Source organism: Coloeus monedula (assembly GCF_965178545.1).
Source record: "Coloeus monedula genome assembly, chromosome: 9".
NCBI lineage: Eukaryota > Metazoa > Chordata > Aves > Passeriformes > Corvidae > Coloeus > Coloeus monedula.
The window spans coordinates 2,490,275-2,512,208 of record NC_138789.1 but is presented as its reverse complement, the minus strand read 5'-3'; the positions used below and the strand labels follow the sequence as shown (position 1 = coordinate 2,512,208).

The 21,934-nt window shown below is 42.3% G+C and overlaps 1 protein-coding gene across 2 annotated transcripts in view; it reads right to left on the bottom strand.

The window, feature by feature from the left end:
- Nucleotides 1-21,934, bottom strand: part of BRINP3 (BMP/retinoic acid inducible neural specific 3) — a gene marked incomplete at both ends in the record, with an annotated part of 191,625 nt that overhangs the window by 83,084 nt on the left and 86,607 nt on the right. The window contains 2 exons of one of the 2 annotated variants that reach the window (XM_082287579.1): nucleotides 1,313-1,503; nucleotides 11,790-11,980. In XM_082287579.1, coding sequence (XP_082143705.1) covers nucleotides 1,313-1,503; nucleotides 11,790-11,980 — 382 coding nt within the window. The remainder of the gene's footprint in view (nucleotides 1-1,312; nucleotides 1,504-11,789; nucleotides 11,981-21,934) is intronic. The other variant, XM_082287580.1, reaches the window with a different exon arrangement.

Sequence of the window (21,934 nt, the reverse complement as noted above, 5' to 3'; positions counted from 1 at the left end):
GGTTGAAAGGATCTCCAAGAACACCAGCCTTCAAACCATTCTGTCAACTAGCCCACATCTCATCCACTCACTTCTCGAACACCTCCAAGGATGAGGACTCCACCACTGCCCTGGAGAGCCCCTTCCAGTGCCTCACCACTCTTTAGGTGAAGAAAGTTTTCCTAAAATCCCTTGTGAACCTACCCGGGAACAACCTGAGCTGTCTATCACCAGCTGCCTGGGAGAAGAATCCAATCCCACCTCACCAGAACCTCCCAATCCAGTCCTTCCTCCAAGACCGGGTGATGAGATGGGCAGCATCAACCAAACCCTGGTGCTGCCTGAAGAGCCAAACACCATCTGGCACCAGCAGGTGACCAGCCCTGAGCTGGGCTGAGCTGCCACGCCACCATTCCTGGATGGATGGGACTGTGGGAATGTCCTCCACAGACCAGCAGCCAAACTCGTGCTGTGGAGCCACAAATTCTGGTTGGATCCTTCTCCCAGTAAAGGCACTTTCAAGGACGTAAATTTATATTTATTTGAGTAACAGCTAAGGCAGGTGGGAATTGCATCTGGTTTCAGGAGCCTTTAGTGAAGATCTTGGTTACCAGTGGAAAGATTCAATCAGCAGAAAGGATCCTAAATCACATCTTGCATTAAGAACTTCATAATTACTGCACATTCAACTGCAAGTTACGATTTTATTTGCCCTTCAGTGCTGGAAATGAACTGGGAGAGGATATTTCAAATGAGTAACATAAAACTAGAGATCTCCTCAGGAGGACAGCAGTTGCTTTATGTCCTACCTGGGGCACTGATCTTGGCCAAGCATCCATCAGTGCTAGGAGTGACCTGCAGCAGTCAGCACAGAGGGTGCTTTGACTGACAAACCGTGCTAAAGCTAGTTCTTAACAGAAAATAATGCATCTCCATAAAACTTCAGAGGCAAGAGTTCCAAACTGCTCCAAAATCCATTAAAAAAAAAAAAAAAAGAAGAAGAAAAAGAAAGAAGTGTGAGAAATATAAATCCGTCTATAAATGGAGTTACTGATCACACATGTACGTGAGGTTGTCTCAATGACCAAACACTTCTATAAACACTTCTGTGTCAGTCAAATTATGTATCATTCTTCACCAATACCTCTAGTACCTCTATAGGCCCTCTTCCACTCTAGCATCTTCATTATAAATTGAATGCTTTGACTCGGGTGAAAAAAGAGAATAAAACCGATTATTTTGCCAACAATTACTAACCAAACCACATTTCCCCTGAGGAGCAGCTGGTGAGGCTGGCACCTCCCCTGGAGGTGTGTCCCGGAGCTCTGCCTACCTTGATGGCGGTAGAGGCGATCTGGATGTGGTGCAGCCGCCGCAGGGTGCTGTCCCTGTCGATGAAGTAGGAGGCTGCCAGCTGGTGCAGGGTCTCCAGCGTCACCGCGGAGCTGTTGGTGCTGGGGTCGCTTCCTTCTGACCTCTTGCTCAGCTTCCGTTTGTCCACAAAAATTGTGAGTGACTCCTCTCCTGAGCAGGGAGACAGAAGCCCAGCAGGAGTCAGCAATGTCCAGCAGCACAGAGAGATTTTGTAGACATTCAACTCGAAGCACATACAAAATAATATGTTTATTTCCAAGGTCACTTAGCACATTCCCTCTATAGTGTTTAAGGTTAGCACGAAAGGAAATGAAACCAGTGTAATACTTGAGATGTTCATTTGTTTCCTTCTCTTACAACACCTATCACAGCTGATTTCAGAAGAAAGGTACCTAGTTCCACCTTGTTATGAGCAACCATGTGCTTTCCAATCAATTCAGCAGTGCCTGGAATCTGATAGAGCCGTTGCCATAAACCAAATTCCTGCAACTGAAAAGTGTGGGGGTTTCAGAAAGTTGGTGGTTTTCCAAAAGAAAATAGAAGCTCTGGCATCTTACATTGTGGATTTCTCACTTCCTTATAGAGACGTGGATAAATACTGTTGGATCCAGAAATTTTCGTTTCCGTAAGATTATTGAAAACCAAGAATCTGACCTGCTTAACTGAGTGAGTTCTTAAGACCATTTCCAGAACAGACTTACAGATACTGTAAATTTTCCATGTTTATTCTCTAGTTCATGGATATATTTTTCTGTGTTTCAGGCTAAGCAAGAATTCATTCATTTGATTAAGTGTATAGGAAAAACCCTTTACATCACAAAACAAATTGGAAAAGTAATTTCTGGACCCAGTACTTTCTTCTGTGAAATTTATGTCCAAAATAACTACAAAAGCACTTACTCTCTGAGCCTGTGTTTGGTAACCTGCACTCTTCAGCATTTAGCTCATCAATGGATTACTAATGTCACTATACCTGGATTTTAGGTGCTGAACAACTCCACTGAGTGCCTTTTCCTAGTTGCTGGAGAAGAAGTTACCCTGCTAAAGGTCTGACTTGCCACTTGTGCTACTTTCACTGCTCACCCATCTGCTGCAGTGGCACTGTGCCCATGCAGAGGATGGGATGCCAACTTCAGATGGGTTTATGTGCCAAGAAGTAATAGCTGTAGAAGGATAAAACCAAGGGTGGAAACATGACATCATCTTTAAAGGGAGCTAATTTTGGTGGTGAGCAATGCTAGGCGAGGAACGTGTGCCTCCGTGCAGGGGATCACATCTGTGGGCAAATTTTGACTCGCAAAATTTGTCTTTGCTTAACATGAGTACTCTTTTTTCCCCAATGTATGTTATGTGTTTCCCAGTCTCTCAGAAATTCAGAGGGCAGACAAGCCCCTCAGACCTTACAGAGGCAAAACTGGCATTACACAGGAGCTTTATTACCTAATTAGACCTGCAGGGCTTGTCCAGTACGTTCCTTTTGTCCTGGAAGGGACAGGTGGCTGCTCCAGCTGGAGCTTAACTCAATATCCACCACTACATTCACACTTCTCCTCCTATAGTTTCCTAACGGGTCATTATTTTGTGCATGAAGTCATCAGTGCAGCTATTAATTGCCTGAAGCTCCAAAGAACCGGGAATTAATGCAGCCTCTGTAAGTACCAGGATTTCCCCACCCATTTATTTCATCTTGCTGCTGTAATAAGCAGACAGAGGTTCACAACTGCCGTGAGGAGGGAACTGGGAAAGCACAGCAAGCTCTAATGGCCTGTCCTCTGAGAGAAATCTGCCAACAGAACCCGCTCTAGGTTCCAGCTTTGCTGGAATTCAACCATGCCCCTGCAATAAAACCTGACTTGTCACAACCTGCCATGTGATTCCAGCCAGGATGAAAGAGGTTTCCGGGATGAAAAGCAATGGAGTGGGCTGAGGTTTGTGCCAGGGGCTGGGGGCTTTGTGCAGCTGTTTGTGGAGCTGCAAAGACATGGTTTAGAACAGATATTAGGAAGAAATTCCTCCCTGTGAGGAGCCACAGGGTGCCCAGAGAAGCTCTGGCTGCCCCTGGGCCCCTGGAAGTGTCCAAGGCCAGGTTGGATGGGGATTGGAGCAACCCAGTCCAAGGACTGGCCTTCCAGCCCAGACCATTCCACAGTTCTGTGGTATCAGAGAAGACAACATCAGAAGTCAGAGGGTGAATATTGTGCCAGTGACCAGTCCAGGCTGCACAAACTAGGTGCAAAATTTCTCTAGGAGCTTTCTCTCCATGCTTTCCCCTTTTTCAGACATCTCAGCTAGTTTATTTAGATTAAAGTAGCTTTTGCAAGGTCAATCACCTTTTCACTGAAAAGATAATGAATTGTAAGGGTCAAGAAAACAAGGACTTAAAGCTGCAGAAAATCTCTGGAAAAGATTTTTTTAAAAATTTTTTTGAAGTTGTTTGTGTTCCATTATCACGGAATCATAAATTCATAGACTGGTTTGGGTAGGAAGGGACCTTAAAGCCCATCCAGTTCTATCCATGCCATGGGCAGGGACACCTCCCACTCTCCCAGGTTGCTCTAAGCCCCGTCCAGCCTGGCCTTGGACACTTCCAGGGATCCAGGGGCAGGCACAGCTTCTCTGGGCAACCTGTGCCAGGGCCTGCCCACCCTCACAGGGAGCTGAGGGTGATGTTGAGATCTTCCTGACCTCTGATCTATGTTTCTTCTCTTTTAATTCAAAACCCTTCTTCCTCATCCTATCACCATCTGCCCATGTAAAAAGTCACTCTTCCTCTTTTTTATAAGTCCCCTTAAGTTCTGGAATTTCCAGGTCTCCCTGGAGCCTCCTCTTCTCCAGGCTGAACAACCCCAGCTCTCCCAGCCTGTCTCCGTAGGAAAACTGCTCCAGCCCATGGAGCACCCACGGCACCTTGTTCTCATGTAAACACTTTTGATTGATCTGTATCAGTCATTAGTAGAGATGGTGGGGCTCCTTCTACTTCCACAGAATTCTGCCAAGTTTTATTATTAAAACAGAGTTTGTTGAATTTTGTTCACATTAAAAAAAAAAAAAATCTCAGGCATTTTCCCATTCCCTGCTCTCCAGGAGCAGACAGCAGAACTGCAATAAAACTCCCATTTCAAAAACAAACAAACAAAGAAACCAACTGTATTGGGTTGACCCTGAGTTGATGGACAGTCTTTAAGACCAATTACGCTTCTCACAATTTACATATTTAAACCGCACAGAAAGGCGGGACTTCCCCTTTTGGTCGGAGCTCGCCTGCTGGGAGGTGGGGGCTCCGGAGCCTCCCGGCCCCGCCGGGCCGGGGCCACTGCCCCTTTCCCCCTTTCCCAACACCGCAGCACGGACCCTGGGTGGCTGGGGGGGAACTGCCTCAGAGCCGCAGGCAGCTAAACCCAGCCATGGACTGCTCACAGCTAAACCCATCCAGCGCGGCTTCTGGGGACCGGCGGGTCCCTCTCCTCTCCATGCGGAGCCGGCGGAGTCAACGGGAGCCGGCAGAGCCTCCTGTCTGCAGCCAGCACACTTCGTGCTGAACTGAAGAAGACACCACGCAGCCAGCAGCACAAAGGGAGCGAGGCTTTCCCCACCATAAAGCCTGAACAAGAACACCCTTCAGCATGGCGGTGTCAGTCAGAGAGAAAGAGAAGTGAGTCCCGTGGGACGGAGCTGGAAATGGCGACGGGAGAAAAGAGGGCGGTGCCGCGATTCTGGCGCGCAGCTTAAAAGAAACCTTCTTGCATGCCGTGGTAAGAAACTGTAATACCACAAACTGTTTGTCTCTTTAATCCATTTGAAGAACATGGGGGGATGGAGTATCTTCGTGTGCCTGTGAAGATTGTGAAGAATGCCGATGTCAGGCTTTATAGTAGTAAGAGGCTGTTAGAGACTTGTGGCGAAGAAGAGCCTTTGTGTGCAGGCCAAAAGAACTTATCCTTAAAAAGATGAATAACCCCATGTGATGGCCCATGTTTTGCAGTGTGAAGGAACTGTGAGATTTTTCATGGGAGAGATGTTCTACACACAGCAGATTGTTTGTTTCCGGGCGGATCTGCTGTTAGTGGCAGTTTGGGAACCACGTGCAACTGAAGGAAAACCCTTTTTTCCCTTAAGCATAAGAGAGAGACTTTTCAAGAACTGGAACGCTGACTAACATCCCATGTTCTGTTATCCCTTGTGTGAGCTAGGTAAAAGGAGAGAAGTGCTGGCTGGAGGGGGGGGGGGTGGAATTTGCTTTAATTTTGTTTTGTTATTGTCTCTTTACTTTTAATTCTATTAGTAATAAAACTCTTTCATTGTACTGCAACTGTTTAAGGTTTGTGCCTGCTTTGCTTTTCTCCTAATTCTTATCTCACAGAAGGAAAATGAGTAAGTAATGAATATTTTGAACCAAAACCACTACATTTAATTGGTGTTTTCTGCCCGGTTTCGAACTCAACCCGCTACACCAACCTTGAAAAAGGACAGGGTTGCGTGTTGTGCTGTTTTACTTTGATGAGAACATCTCAGGAAAAGAACCTTGCACTGAGATTTTCATCTGTCAGAGCTGACTGAGCTCTTGCTGGACAAAGTGGATTCCCACATACTGGGGCTTAGGAACCCGTCTCCCTGCTGGACTTTGGCACCCAGAACTCCAGGGTTTGGGAAGTAACACCGCCGACCCTGATTTGGGGAAGACAACCTGAGTTTTAAGTTCATCTGGAGGAAATAAAACCCATGCCAGAAGAGACTCTTTTGTCACACTGAAAACACGGGTGAATCTTGTTTTTCACTGGTTGCTGTCTGCCACCATAAAACAGGCTAAGAAGACATCCAGGCATCAGCTGAAAGCAAGTGTGATTTAGAAAACTATTCAAGGTTATGAATTTTAAGAACTGAAAAGAAGTAATGACAGAGAACACTTAGGAAACATGATTATTCAGCACTGAGTCCTCCCAGCTGTGCTTTTCACAAGCTCTGAAAGCAGCATTTGCTCTCTTTCCCCAAAACTCAAGAGACAGTCAGCTTCACTTTCTCAGGTTTAAAGGAAATAGCATGAAAACACTCAGTTCTGCTCACAAAACAATGCCTCGTAGCCCAATGGGTGCCTCAAGAAACCAACAGAGTCACTCCGGGATGTTTTATTGCCATGTGGAGGCTGTCACTGACAGAGTCACAGCAGGGGCAGAGGACTGACCTTCACACCATTCACACCCTTCATTGACCTTGGCACAATGTCCCCACCAGCCCTGGAATATGCAAGTGTATAACTTAACCTCAATTTTTAATTCTTCCTAGGTTTATAGGAACATATTGTTCATGATTTATAAGTTAAACTAGCTCCCGAGTTAAGAAACACATGCTATTTTTAAAAAAAAAAATATGAAATAAAATAGGTATATAGAAACTTACCCAGACGTACAACCCTATCTGTGGCCATTTAGATGTAACTAGACTCCTAAGTAACAGTTTGTAAGCGGCATTTAGAAATTAGATATTAATTTTCTAATTTCTAATTAGAAATTAATTTTTGTGTTCATCTTAAGAACATATTCAGGAATTATTTAAATTAAAAATTAACATCTCCATCAACATCGTGGGATTGGAATAATGCTGTGACAACTGTAACTGAATATAACCATCTATTGAAGGAGCAAATATATTTTGTTATACATAACAATACATATTCATATGATTTAAATAGTTGGTGCTATTTTCTGCCTCAGTTATTAGGGGATTGTTTGCCTGTACCCACATCTTTGGAATAACGAAGGGATTATAGGCCTTGGTGTTACATATTTTCATCTGTAGACTGGGAAGTGCTAGGAAAAGGCAGTGGTCCAAGCAGTTGCCATCACTTCACGTCAGAAAGAGAGGAAACAGGAATAAAAGGACAGCACTCAAAGGCAGCTATAGCTGAGCATAAGCCACAGACACCTACTCAGAGCTCTCTCTTCACACACACAGATGTATCTTTTACAGGCCTGAAGGTCTTTGGCCTGTGAACTCCTCAAAGGTTTCTGATTAAATAGAATACCTCAGCCACCACCTAAATAACTGCACCTAAATAAATCCACCAGCTACTACTGGCTAGTGGAAAATCTATTCCTGTCTGGATCACCAAAGGTACCATTAGGGTTTTATCAGGTCATTTTCCCAAACTTAAGCAGATGCTGATGGAAATGCACAGGCTCAAAAACGATATAAATTAATGTCAGGCCAGATGTGGTATCATTTCCATGGTTCAAGTGAATAACAGTGTGTGTTAATTCTATACACACCATCTGTTTAAGGATTTAATTTTTTTCTTCATTAAGTAGACAGGAGAGGAAAGAAAGTTAATACATTTAGTGGGGTTTTTTCCCTCCCCTTAGCTTCCATAATCTTAAATGCTGGGGAATTTACATACCCGGAGGGGGGGTGGGGTGGTGGGTGTGACTGATGCAAACTTTTCAAGTTTCTTTCTCTCATCAGTCATTTGAGACTGTCCTCTCCTCTCCCTTATTTGCCAGTAGTTTGTATCTTACCTTGAAAGAGTGTTACAGAAAGGAAAGGTCATACCAGCAGTTAGTGTAAGCGCTAATAAATCCTCCGGAATTCATCGAGATTCGCTGTTTTACACCACCCGACAATTTCCCCCCATCCCTGCAGGCAGAATGATGCACAGCTCCAGGGGAATGTTAACGAGGGACAGCAAAGCTGGCACTCGTGGAACAGTCGAGGTGTAACCATCTCACTCACAGGGCTGTAACCAGCAGAGAGAGGCTGGGGTCAAGCTGGTCTGCTCACACCTGCTAAGACTGCCTGTTTTAAAGACAAAACTACTGTGGATACTAAAAAGTTAGAAGCAGAGGACTTTTCCAGCTTCTGCAGCATCCTGTGAAGTTTCCCTTTCTCATGCAAGCTAGCTGAGAAACAGTTGGAGGTTTTCGTAAGCCAAGACTTTATCTCACAGCTGCAAACTTGTTCTCAAGTATTGTCATGGTACATTGAAGAAACTATTTTGAATGGGTGTTGTAGAGCCTCCACCAATCACTCAAGGAGGTGGTCGATCAAGGGACCCATAATATCATGCTACTCTTGCGAACCAAGTTATATAAACGGATTTATAATTAATTAAATGGGGCCATTTTATTCCTGAACTTGGACTTGTGTCGTTTTCTCGCCGTTCTCGGTACAACAGCGACATCCTACCTCTTCTCCTTCCGATTCACAGAGCCTTCAACAACATCAAGGGCAACTTCCTGACCCAGAGAGCTGAATGGATTGGTGGTTTGTTAATGAACACCTTGAGCAGCAAAAATAAATCTACCTGGATCATCTCGGATGACCACGTAGCCAGTTGCCTAACGGGGTTCTCCTCCCATGAGAAGCTTTAGCATTGTCCTACAAATTGGTTTATTCAGAGCAGTTACCCTGTTTCTAGCTGCAAGGAGGACTTGCTTGGAAAGGCCGCTATCTCCATCTCGAAAAGCACCCAAATCAGCCTCACTTCACCCAAATGCCTGGAACAAGAGCCCATCATCCCATTGCGGTGTGCTAATTACCCTCCTCACCAACTCCGTTGCTTTGCTAAATGGCCTTTTCTGTAGGACCAGCATTAAAGTGAACGTCTTTAAGGTGGGAGTGATTGGGGTTTGTGCCCTTGCACTTATCCCACAGTGGTACCCCAGGCTTCCCAGCACCCTCCGGCTCTGAAGCTCACTGCTGCGTGCTGGTTTTTGCAAGCCATTGAAGTGGAGTTCCAGCAAACCAGACCGTCGCTGCATGACACTGCATGCCGGCAAAAGAGAAAAGCATAAATGCGAAACAAAAGGAGGCAAAGTAACACTGGCTGCTCGATCTGCTGGGTCACACGGGGTCCTTCAATCATGCAGCTTGGAGCTGCTCATTATGGACTTTGGGCTTGTGTCACAAGGAGATAAAATTTCCATAAGAAATAAAAGCAGTGAGAAATGTCACTTTCCACATTATCTTGTGGCAGCAAGAAATATAGAACTTTTTTTCCCTGGGTTCTCATTTCTGAATGCCCTTGAGGAGTGTATTTCTGTGTTTGTGAATAAAGACTGGGGAATGTATCACAAACAACCATGTGCAAGAGTTCCCTTTATGCTCAAAAAGGGATCTTTATGGAAACCAAATGGTCACAGAGGCACACAAATCTTATCACAGCATCGTTCATTTGCCAAGTTTTCCTTTCTGTCCATGAATACAGATGATTGGGGATTCATTAAATAAAAGTACTGTGCACACTCCGTTTGGTCTTGTGCTTTTAACGAGCTGCATAAGTGACAAGCTTTCACAATAAAACAACTTGTAATTAAAGGGAAAGTACTCATAGATTATTAAAATAATTGAAAAAAAAATCTAATTACATGTTAATAAAGTGTGGACAAGCATCTGTGGGAATCCCCATTCAATCCAGCCCGAAAATGAGAACTAACACATCCAGGAAAGTATGGGTTTATTAGCTACCTCATCAAAGCTTTCTTAGAAATTACTAATTCCCTGTAATTATTGTAATTGAAGCAATTTTCCAAAGTAGTCAGCACCCATCCAGTGATAATGGAAGGCAGCAGGTGTGCCTTAAATCACGCCTAAAAATTGAGATTAGGGACCTAAATCAAACCCCAAGTTAATATAAAAACTCCCTTTGACTTTGTTAAGCAGTGACAGAGCCCAGAAGTCAACACTGTCTCCCTCTGAGTGGAAATTTGGGCAAGGCTGTGGCAGCTACTTCATTTTAGAGCCTTTGAGAGGTGAGAAAAATATACCTTGCCTCAGCTTCCCTGCAGCAAATCCTGAGGCTTTGGGGAGAATATTGAATGTCTAAGCTAGGATTTTCAAATGTCTTCATGGGAAATGCCATCAAGTTCTAGTTTTCCTCAGGTCCAGACTTGCTGAAAGGTGTCAGCTCCGTGGCTCTTTTGTGATCAGTGTGATAGTGCTGCTTGGAATGTGAAGATCAGCTGTGGCCATGTTCTCCTAGAGCTGTTAGATCCAATTTCACCTCGACAATGGGTTTCATCACATGGCTGAGGAGGTGCTGCTACTTACGTTAGTTAAAAATTAGCATTATAATATATAATATAATAATTATATTAGTTAATAATTAGGTAGCAATGCTGCAAAATAATTTTTACCATTGGATAATCCTTGCAGTAGGATACACGCTGCAGCCAGAGCTTTAATTATTATGCTTTATATTTTAAGAAACATTTTCTTTCTCCTCAGCATTTGGTTTTTCTATTCAAATGTGCCAAGTGTTCTGCACTCAAGAAATCAGACATGTATAAATAGTGTATATTTGCATGCAAAAATGTTCAAAGTGATTAAAAGAAATTCAGGGGGTTTTGTGACAAATTGCTGGTCCACACACGTAAATCGTTCTTAAAATTCTAATAGTAATGCCGTAGAAGTACTAGTTCCCAAAATAATGATAGAAATTAGCTCTTTATTTCTTAAAATAACTTCAGCAAGATAGAAATTCCTCTTGTTTCTAGGATGGTCTCCTTCAAAAGGAAGCCCCAGTGAGCCATTTGGGTTGTTACAGGCCTCAGCTATCAGCCAAGAGAGACTAGGAAGGCTCTCATCTCCTTTACAAATGGTTAGGATTCAGTTATGAAATGTATTAAAGAGAACCATTCCTCAGGTGAATAAAGGATTTCGACAAGCCTGTCCTGCTGGAAGGACACTCAATCACCAGAATTATCTTTAATATTATCACCCACGATGGGATAGAGCTGCATTTCTAAAATGTCAGTTCATTTTGTAATGCCTGGATGGGTAATCACAGGTACTAATTATCTTTCATTCGGAACAATTTATGCTCTCCTTTGAACATTAGGCCTCTTCACTGGATTTCTTCAATCCATCTGGTGACTGGATCCCAATTATCCATGGGGCTACCCTTTCCAGATTAGTCTGTGGGGACTGAAAGATGCAGATTCCATTAAGTTAATGGGAATCACATGGCAAAGCCCCATCATCCCATTTTGAAAATGCAGTCCCACTGGTTAAGTGAAGACTAATTCTAAAAAGGGCAGAGTGACAATATGGGGGTTTTCCAATGGACAAAGCAATTTAAAAGTCTCATGAATTAAGAGATTTGTTGGAAATACTTGCTACTGGTTTTCTGGCTCCGTTTCTGCGGGACTGCAACGGACCCAGGTACTTCTGCAACCTGGTATTATGTAAATCGTTACAGAAACTAAATGTCACTCTCCTTAATGACCTCAGTGCAGAGAAAGATCCTTGGGGATCTCTTTGTGGGCATTAAAAATGTATACAGAGCACCAACAAAGAGAAGAAGAAGTCACAAGACTTGTGGACAAAACCTGATCCACAGAAAAAGTTGCCCATCCCAGCAGTTTGGAGGAGGATCAGCTCTACAAAGAAACAGTTGTGACCAGCACTTTTAGCTCGTCCCCAATATTTCCAAGAATCCACCCTACCTCCCAGGGTAGCTGAGAGCAGGAAATGTGTCCCATATTTCTTGATCAGGTTTTCTGTGATCTGTTGAAGGGTCGGGCGCCGTCCCAGCAGTCTTATGTTACGGAAGAATTCCGGGGCGAGTGGCAGTGGGGAGCCGAGGAAATTTCTTCTTTCCACAGCGAGATTGTTTACTTTCCAGCGGCCAAACTCTCTGCAAAAACAAAGCAGTTCTCATTCAGAAATGTGTCATTCAGACAAATGTCCTTCATTTGCAAACGACTCTGCTCTGCTGAGTAGCTGGGGGCGACTGGCTGGGAATTACAAGAGGCCTTGACAGTGATACTCTGTCATGTGTTATAGACAGGGCAAGCAACGAGGGTTATTTATTAGAGTGCAGACAGTGCTCCATAATAAAATAATTGTTGGGGAAGAAATAAATAAAAACTAAGCCGCTTAGCTTGCTGCTGCTTCTGTTGGTTTCTTGTGGCCTCTGACGTGAATATTGCACGAAAACATCCAGATTTGGTAGAAACCGAAATGAAGGCAACGATTTCCCCAAATCTGGACCAGAGGCAACAAGTATTTTTGTTAGAACGAGGTGAATTTTAAAATTGTAACAAGAAAGAGTCCATGTTCTTTGCCTTTTGATGTTAAGTCACTTAGGTACAGAACTGGATAAATTGAATAACTTGGAGAAACACTGTCATACCACATTTGACCTTACAGGATAATTCCAGTTTTCTATACTTTTGGCCTCCGTTTTGAGGAAATACACAGCCAGAAAGACTGATTCCTAAAAAGTGATGACTTTTCAATTGTAGGAGGGATATAAGTTGAATTCAAAGGCTTGTCCCCTTCCCCTCCCCAAAATAAATCGATGACAGCAGGGAAAACAAACAAGCTCATTGCACAGCAATAAACACATCTTTTATTCATTCGCTTACCAATTAAGATACCAGATAGAGCTATTAGTGAGAAGGACTCATTGTCCTCAAAATCTAGACAAGCCAGACAGCTTTGGCAGTAGAGTGGCTTTTCCCAGATAGAGCAATAGCTGTTTTGGTTACAGACTCCGGGAATTAAGTGCAAGCAACCTGAGGACTCTGCTTCAGCACCACTTAGTTGAGTCTTTTGTGCAGGCACATCAGTCAGGATTCCTCTTAGACAAGGCTGTAGGAAAGCAAAGAGCTCAGCGAGCTTGCAGGATCCTGCTGAGGGTCCCAGGTAAACAGAGAGCGACGTTCACGCACAAAATTCACACAGAAGCAGAAATCAAAGATGCAGCACAAAAAGAATATTTGGAGGATGTCCGAAACAAAGCGTTGCCAGAGGCTGAATGACCAGGGCTGTGGAACACGTACTCAGCACAAGGATTTTTGTAATACTTTGAAGTCCACGGTTATTGGTAAAACCCAGATAAACACATTTTTGTACAGCCCTTCTGCTTTCCAGCACCCTCCTCCTTCTCTCCCGGACCCAAACTGTCTTTCCTCTCAGACAGGTGCCATTTCTTTACCAAAAACAAATGTGAAGAATGATGGTAGGAAGAGATTTCTGTAACTTAGCTGAAATTTAATGCAATTTACCAGTCAAAGGCGTGAAGTTAAACAGATCCCCATAATTCTTAAAGACTCTACACATCACCAGTGTGCCTAAATTACTATTTGGGAATCGCTTTCTTATCGTTTTTCCAACTTAGTTGTCAGGTTTTAAAGTTTTCTCTCACAGCTTTCCTTTCCTTTCAGGAAACTATAAAACCAATAACTTCTATTTGCAGCTTTTATGGAACTACCGTATATGAGTAGAGAGAAATGAAAAAAATTACACATTAATATTTTTTGCCTGTAAAGTGAAAAGATCCTCATTGTGTATCTTGATCGCACCAATGCAGACACTAAAAACAGTGAATTACCCTGCACTGTAAATGTAATTTTTGAGTGAAAAACAAACAAACCACCAAAAAAAAAATCTATTTCAAAAAATCTTCCCATTTTTGGTGTTTAAATTCTCTGCTTTCTGGTCATATTTTTCATTTGAATACATCAGAAAATATTGGCTAGCTGTAGTTCCTGAACAGACCAGCAAGACAGACTTGCTTTGATACCAAGAAAATATTACAAGTTTTATGATGTAAAATATTCATTTTATACGTTGAGGAAACCTTTTGTTCTAAGCTCGCCAGCTGAGCTGAGGTTCAAACACAACATTAACAGAAAAGATACAATTCTTATAAAAGACAGTTTGCTGCCACCCTTGATCTGAATTTCATTGTCAGTATTTAAGGACAGAGAAGACCACATTAATCCCCTCAACCTGCCCCCTTTTTGGCACAGTCAGAGGAATCTCACCAAATGCCTCTTGCTGCCCATGTAACACTTTTGGGACTGAGAAGAAACTGACCCCCGAGAAAAACATCTCATCTTGACTTAAATTCTGAGGATTTCTTAGCAATCCCCAACAATCTGTTGTGGTGTTTAACCACAGAGAGTGCATTTTATTTTCTGTTTGAACATTGCCAATTCCAGTTCCCAATTTTTTGGGCTCTTAATGCATGCTGGGCAACTGAAAAAAAATTCTGAATATTAGACACATTCTGTGCAAGTAGTTACAGCTCTTGTTTGAATCCCCTTGGGTTGAGCCCACTGCCTTCCTTGGTGCCTCTCTGTGCACAGTGGGATCAGATATTATGTCTTACAGCCCTGCTCCACAAGCAGCAAATCCTTTCTTGGAAGAGTTGAATTGGAAACAATGGCCTCATCCATAACAAATTCAGAAGAATTTCCAAGTTGAGGTTCCCTCTGACCTACTACAAATCCTTTATTTACTGAATCCAGGGACTGGGTTATTCTGGCACTAAGAGAAACTTGCTTGGCTTAAGCAAATTTGAGTTCCTCGCACAGTTTTTGCTACAGAAAGAATTTTTTTTGCTGTATGTTGAGAGAGGAAGTAAGCAAATGCTTTTGTAAAAGTTTTGTCATTCTTTTTCGGTTCAGAACATATCAATGGAAACATTTATTAGTGCAGCAAGTAATCAGCCTTTGAAATTCACTGCTGAGGAGTCTGGGAGAGTAGAATTGGAAGATGGAACCCTTTTAAAAAGATGACAGTTTTGTAATTCTGCCACAGAGTGAGCTGAAGCTTTTAAGAGATTTTAGAAAACAGCTTTTCCATTTGCTGAGGTCTTTCTTAAATGAAGTATTTTGGCTTATGGAGAGATGAAGACCTAAACCCACTGGGATGGACAAGAAGAAGGCTCATCTCTGAAGATAAAATAGGGATGAAGGACACTAAAAGTGTCTGCCTGTCTGCAGGAGTAGGGATACCTGGCTTTGGACAAGCGAGAAGTGATGAGCAGCTTCCAGAGCTGAGGAAATATTTCAGACTTCAGAAGGAACTGGATTTACAAGAGTAAAGTGTAGGAGCAGGGTAAAAGCTGGGATGGAGTTCAGGGTGAGAGGTTGTGGTGCATTATTTCCAGCATGTTGAGAGAGGAGGTTTTCACAAATGCTTTCTGGATCATTAGTAGCTCCTAAAATAGAGGTGATTTCCCTTTTAGCCATGTCACTCTAAGGAAAATCACATCCTTATCTTCCTTTTATATGATGCATAAAAATGTCTACATACCTATCCATATAATTTTCCTTTTTAATCTTAATTTTACTTTGCAAGCAATGCAAGTCCTATTTGCTTTTCCCCTCTCTCGTCACCCCTTTCTTTACCTGTTTGTCTTGCAGTGTCTCTAACAGAAGTTTTCCAGCCCCAAACATTTTGGTTTGTGCCCAGTGTGCATTATTCCCCTTTGGATATCATGCTCCTGCTCAGGGCCAAAGGCAGACCAGCAGGCCTGATGGAGTTACCAATCTTACTCTGAGCAGAGAAAACACTGCTCTCCAAAGTCACTGAGTCCCATTCATCAGGAGAACACCTCCCGTGGAATAGCACGGCATCAATGCTGGCTGCTGGTCAAGAAAACCAATTTTCTACCGAGAACAAACACTGGAGTTACGAGAAGCTTTTTCTTTCCTGCTCCTCCTCTTCTTCTGCTGTGTGAGAGCCAAGGCCAGCAGTTCCCATGGTGCTCTCGGGGAGGGAATAGCAGGTGGCACCCCTGTGCTGCCCATCTAATTCCAGCCCAAACAATATGCTGCTCACTGGATGGAGTTCTTTAGTGCTCCAGGCAAAGCCTGTTGTGGAGAAGGATGATGGCTCAGAGTTCCCAGGCTTGTGCAAGAGAGAGGAAATCAGTCAGTCTGGCTCCTAGGATGAAGCCTATAATGGAATCATGTTATTATCATAAGTAGTGCCAGAGGCCATGGGCAACATTCTCTCCATCTTCCCATCTATCAGAGCCGTGGATTTGCATGTGCTGCCACAAATCTGACCCTTGGATGCTTGGCTGCCGTGGCCATGGGAGCCCTGGAGCCCAGCAGTGCTGATCCTGGCCAGGTGGACCACAGCCTGTCTCCTGCCAGTAGTTCTGCTGGGAATGCTAGGTTGAAGAATGACCAGCCAGAGAGTCAGTGTGGGATGGAAAGAAGCACAGTTTAAAATACAGTTGTCATGTCCATGCTATTTCTTCTATGAATGACATTGAGAGGGATGTTTAATCTCAGGAAACCATTAGTGCTCTGACAGGAAAGACCTGTTAGTAAAGTTATCATACAAGTTTTGGACAAATTTTTCTCTTCAAAGAAGCTTAAATTGCAAGTAGATCTGAAAGGAATCCTAGGGCAGAGGCCAACAAGGGCTGCCAATGTCTCTGATGAGTTTCAAGCCGTAGCTTTTTTTTCCAAATGTGTACATTAATTACGCACTTGCTTCTATCCCTGTATTCATTTCAATACATTTTAAGTCCTATGGCATGGGGAGCTATAGGGAAAGCTCTCTATAAAACATCTAGATGAAGGAAATTTTAAAAACGCCATTGTACTCTAAAATGGCAGTGTGAGAAGATTTGAACTGGGAATATAATCTCTTCCACTGCAGTTACTGAATCAGCCATAAACAGATTTACTGTGAGTTTGATGGATTCTTCCTAACTACAAAAGTCTCTCCTAAGGTCACCCACACACAAAACAGAACCCAGGCAAAATTAACAATGTTAGGCCTCATTTTAAGTAATTTATTGTGTTTTAAAAGTCAACATTATTGCTGGTAAGCATAACTGTTACTGAATATTATTGTGGCATAATGTGGAGAACACTCTTGGAAATACAACTCTTCATATAATTTCTAACATAAAAGAACTCTTCTGTGTTCCTTTCTCTTAATGTCTTCTAAATGAGACACCTTCACTCTTGGATGGTGAGGGCATGACTGCTTTGAATGGGCTGGAATGCCAGTGTGGGCTGGAATGGGCTGGAATGCCAGCCTGAATCCAATGTATTCCCAGCCTGAATCCAATGTATTCCCATGAAGCTGCAAGTTCTGCTGTTGGCAGGAAAGCTCATTGAGAGAATAGATGGTGTTTTTCTCCTCCTCCCTTCTTCAAAAGCCTGAGTATTTCTAATGCCTGAGGCCATGGCTTAAATAAGGCCAAGATGAGATGATAGTAGTTTCATTTTATATTAAACTTCTACCTACAAGCAGTTCCAAAACAGGAAGTACAGAAAATATTTGCTAGAGAAAAAAAATAAAAATTACTTTTAAAGAGAGGATTCACCCAGATGTGGACAGATCTAGAATCAGGTAATGTCCAAGACTGTGTTATTCACAGATTGTCAAGGGAAAAAATTCTCCTTACCAGCACAGGTCATAGAACTTTCAAAGCTTACGAAGATCAGTTAAACAATGGACAATCTGCCACAACCTTTACTAAATGCTTGTTATGGTTGATTTTTCTATCCAAGGTGAAAAAGAAGGGAATTATATAAGTTATATATAAGTTATATTGTGGCTGAGCAGCCTCCTAAAAACATCCACCTTTGTATAGAAACAGGATAATAGGGAAAAACATTGCAATGTGAGCAAAGTATACAGAACCACCTCCCTTGAGGAAAAGCAGCAGGGCCTGATAGTACAGAACACATCTCATCTCTGCCCCTTAACATTTTCAATTGTCTACATGTGGTGATCAGAAAGAAAGACATTCAAGATATAACAAGCTCCTTTTAAACATATTTCCCCTCGATGAAATGGAAAGTATTTCTTCATTAACTTCGTGCTTGTAATTGTCTGACATTTTCCCAAGGTCAAACCAGAAAAGTTTATTGAACATATGCATTTTTTTCCATATTATTGCTTTTTACCTTACAGTGAATAAGCAGTATCAGTAGGACTTCTTTTTATCATAATATGCTATTCCTTTGAAACATCCTAGTCTTTTTTTTTTTTTCCTTTCTATGCCTTTTTTGCCTTATCAACTTCCTGGCATTTGAAATTCTACTTCCAGAACTAGAATTCATCAGTATCAGCTTCACTATTTTCTTGCACTATGCATATGAAATACGTGGCAATATATTAATGAATTTTAATAAAAAGTACATACACTATGCCTAGAATGTACTGGATATATTTCTTTTTTATGACTACTCGTAATCTGATTACTGTGTCAGCTGCTGTGACATCAGTGATTTCAAACTTCTCACCTGTCATGAACACTAAAGGGACACACGAGGAAGGAATGTGGCTTTCCTTTTGTGCATGTCTGATTGATACTTAGCCTCTGTAACATATGCACTGAACAATTCCTCCTCTGATGAAATCCAAGAGGGAATTTTTTCTGTGTCTTGTCCTGTGGCGTTGTTTGCCTTTTACCCATAGCTTGTGATTGACTCCCCAACACTTCTGTGGGCATTCATTCAGGAACTCACCATCCACATATTCAGCTGGACCAATACTCATCAAAGGTATTTGCACTAAACCAGCAGTTCCTAATGACTAAACCTGATTTCCCTCCTGCCTCAGAGGCAGCTCAATCTCCAAGCAGCACAGAATAAAGTAGAAACGCTCTTACCAGGAGCATGTTGCAAATGACACAAGGGTTAAACAGCAACTGCAGGCTGAGCACAAACACTGCAGAACTGAAATGTGTTTGTATGAACCATCTAAGAGTGAGGAACTGGTGAATTATCTTGTAAGGTCTCACCAGTTTGCAGAGGCTTGTAAGAAAAGGATTACATCCCAAGCAAATGATTCATTCGCTCTGCATATGAAGGTAGTGCCAGGGAGCAGAGAGGAATGGGAGAATTCCCAATAAAACCTACCCTTGCCTCCACTACATCTCAAATGGAAAAACGAGTGGGGTGCTTGGGAGGTGTTTCATACAGGCTGAGTAAGGAGGAAATGGATTTTACATCCCTTTCATATTTCTGGGGGTGGATTTCTTAGATACTCTCTGGCCTGTAGGCGCATGTGAGCATCTCAGAGGCGAACGTCAAGAGGATGGGGCCAGACCCTCCAGCGGTGCCCAGAGACAGGACACGGGGCAACAAACTGAAACACAGAATTTCCACCCAAATATGAGGAAAAACTTCTCTTCTTGGAGGGTGGCAGAGCACTGGACAGGCTGCCCAGAGGGGCTGTGGGTTCTCCTGCTCTGGAGACATTCCAAACCTGCCTGGCTGTGATCCTGTGCAACCGCTCTGGTGACCCTGCTTCAGCAGGGCTTGGACTGGATGTGCTCCAGAGGCCCCTTCCAACCCCAGCCAGTCTGGGATCCTGTGAAAATGATAATAACAACTTGGGCTTACAGCCTGCAGGTGAGATGGTGACATATTTGGAGTCACAAGTAGTCGTCCATCCAAATAATTACAATAATCCATTCTCACTGGTTTATATTATTATTATTATTATTATTATTATTATTTATTATTATTATTTATTCTTTCCTGCAAAAAGTATTGATTTCGTGGTTTGTCATATGCCCTAGAGGGACTGGAAAGTTGTTCCTTCTCCCCTTGACAGTATCAAGAGAGTTTCCAACACCTTGTATATGCACTGCTCACAGTAATCCAGTCCTTCTGCAGTCTAGTAGAGAGTTTGGCAAGCTCAAAGCATCCTTTTCTCCCAGTTCACATCTGCCCATAGGAATCATTTATTAACTAAACAGGTAACAGGTTTGATAAAATGGTGCATTTGTTTAGACTGGCAGAAGACAAATGAAATCCAAAAAATTTCTCTGACTGGAAGATTCTTGCTGCTTTTTTTTTTTTTTCCCACTTTATTTTTATTTATTTTATAATACTTATTTTATTTTTTATTTTCATTTTCATTTTATCTGTGACTGTTAGGAAAGCCAATGTTGCCTGAAACTCAATGCGAGGAAAAATTCATACTTTGTAAATGGAGTAAAAGACTGTTTCACTTTCAGGGAACAAGGTATCTTGCCTACAGCTAAAACAGTAGTTCACCTTTAAAATGAAGAAGATTGCCCTGGAAAAGAGTTAATTTTGGCACAATAAGGAGAACAGTTATGAGAAAGAGAACCAAAAAGGTCTGTTTATAGTCTTTTTGCCTTAGCTTAAGAGCCAGTTGATATTATGGTCCTGTCCCTGTAGTTAATTGTACAGGAAAAATCTTAATGATTCTGGATCCTAAGAAAATGAAACTCAAAAGTCTCTGGAGCTCTCACTGGGGCTGGGCTTTAGGGATTTGGCTATACCTTATCCTGCTTCAAAATCAACATGAAAATCATGTTATTCTTCCTTCTCTTTTTGTCCTGACTAAAAAGGAAAAGAATTGAACCATGTTTCTTGTAGAGATAAGGAAGAAATTTGAATCTGTGGAAGTGTTTTAGTGCATAAATCAACACATGAAAATACAGTTTATGAAGGATGAATCAGCATAAAGATCTGTTGGAGAAAATAAAACAGAGCAGAGGATTCATAGATTCAGTGTTGATGGATACACCCAGATGAATCACAGGGAAAACACAAACTGCTAAAATTCCTCATCATTATGTGCGACAGCTCATAGTCTCAAAGTCTTTGAAATGCCTTTTATTACCATTTTTACAATTTCTGTTTCAGAGCTACAAATTGATCTGTAGTACTGGGCAATGGAGAGGCATACAGACAAACCCACACCGTGGCAGATGATTTAAAATTCAAAGGGAGTGCTCTTACTCACCTTAGTTCTCATTTGAAAAATGAGGCACAGTCAGGCTAAGAATTCTGGCAGTGCTGTGAGCAGCCATGACCTCCTTCTACCCGGTACCCAGAGCCAAACAAAAAACTTTATGACCTGGATAGTGTGGCAGGGAATATGAGTTCTTAAAGCCTCTGGAAGCTGTGTGCTTGCTTGTTTCTGGGATGTTACTGATGCTCAGGATTGGCTCCTGCTTGGTGCCACAGAGACCAAATTGCCATCTATTCAAAACAAAAGCTGATGTAACACCTGACTGCCTGAAAGAGGGAAAAAGTACCCAAATTGCTGGCTTCAGACAAAGGAAATCGTCTCAAACAGATTCTCAAAGAAATACTGATCCAAAGCCTTATTTACGAAGCTGCAGATAAAGCCCAGAGTTGTTCCTTTTCCAGGAAGAATGTTGTATACACTTAACCTTCTACAGTGCAGATTATTTGGCTCATTTTCTATTCAATTTAGAAGTTTATCCTTCCAAAGTGGAGGCTTTTTGTCTCCAGTTTGATGCCAGCAGTGCTATTTACAGCACTGATGGATGACAGTTACTTAACCTGCACTTGAATTTATAAAGGCAGTTGTTTCTACCAACACTCTGGGATGAGACTGGCTTCACACAGGTGTAAATCTCACAAACACATGCATAAATGCTGCCTTGATATTGTGAAATATATCAACTGCACTACTGTTGTCTGTACCAATTCAAATTGTTGAGAGCGGTAGGATGCAAACGAAAATATTTCCTGAAAATACTTTGGTGTTTTATTTGTTTGTTTATGGCTTATCTCTTGGGGGAATGTGCAGATGATCTTTGCATCTAAATGTTCTCCTCCTGTGTAAGTGTTGTTGCACTGGTGGCAGGAAATGCTCAGATCTCTATGTGCATGCAAAAAAAAAATAAAGCCAAGAACTCTTATTCAGCGTATAAAAATGTTTCTACCACAGCAAAGGATGCTTCTCTGTTAGGAAAACTATTTGTCCTAATTCCAAATTAAATTTCGAGTGGTGGTTTATTAAAAATGGTCCTGGTTTTCTTCTTTTTTTCCAGTGGACTAAATTGCAAATATCTCTAAAGAAGCAGAGG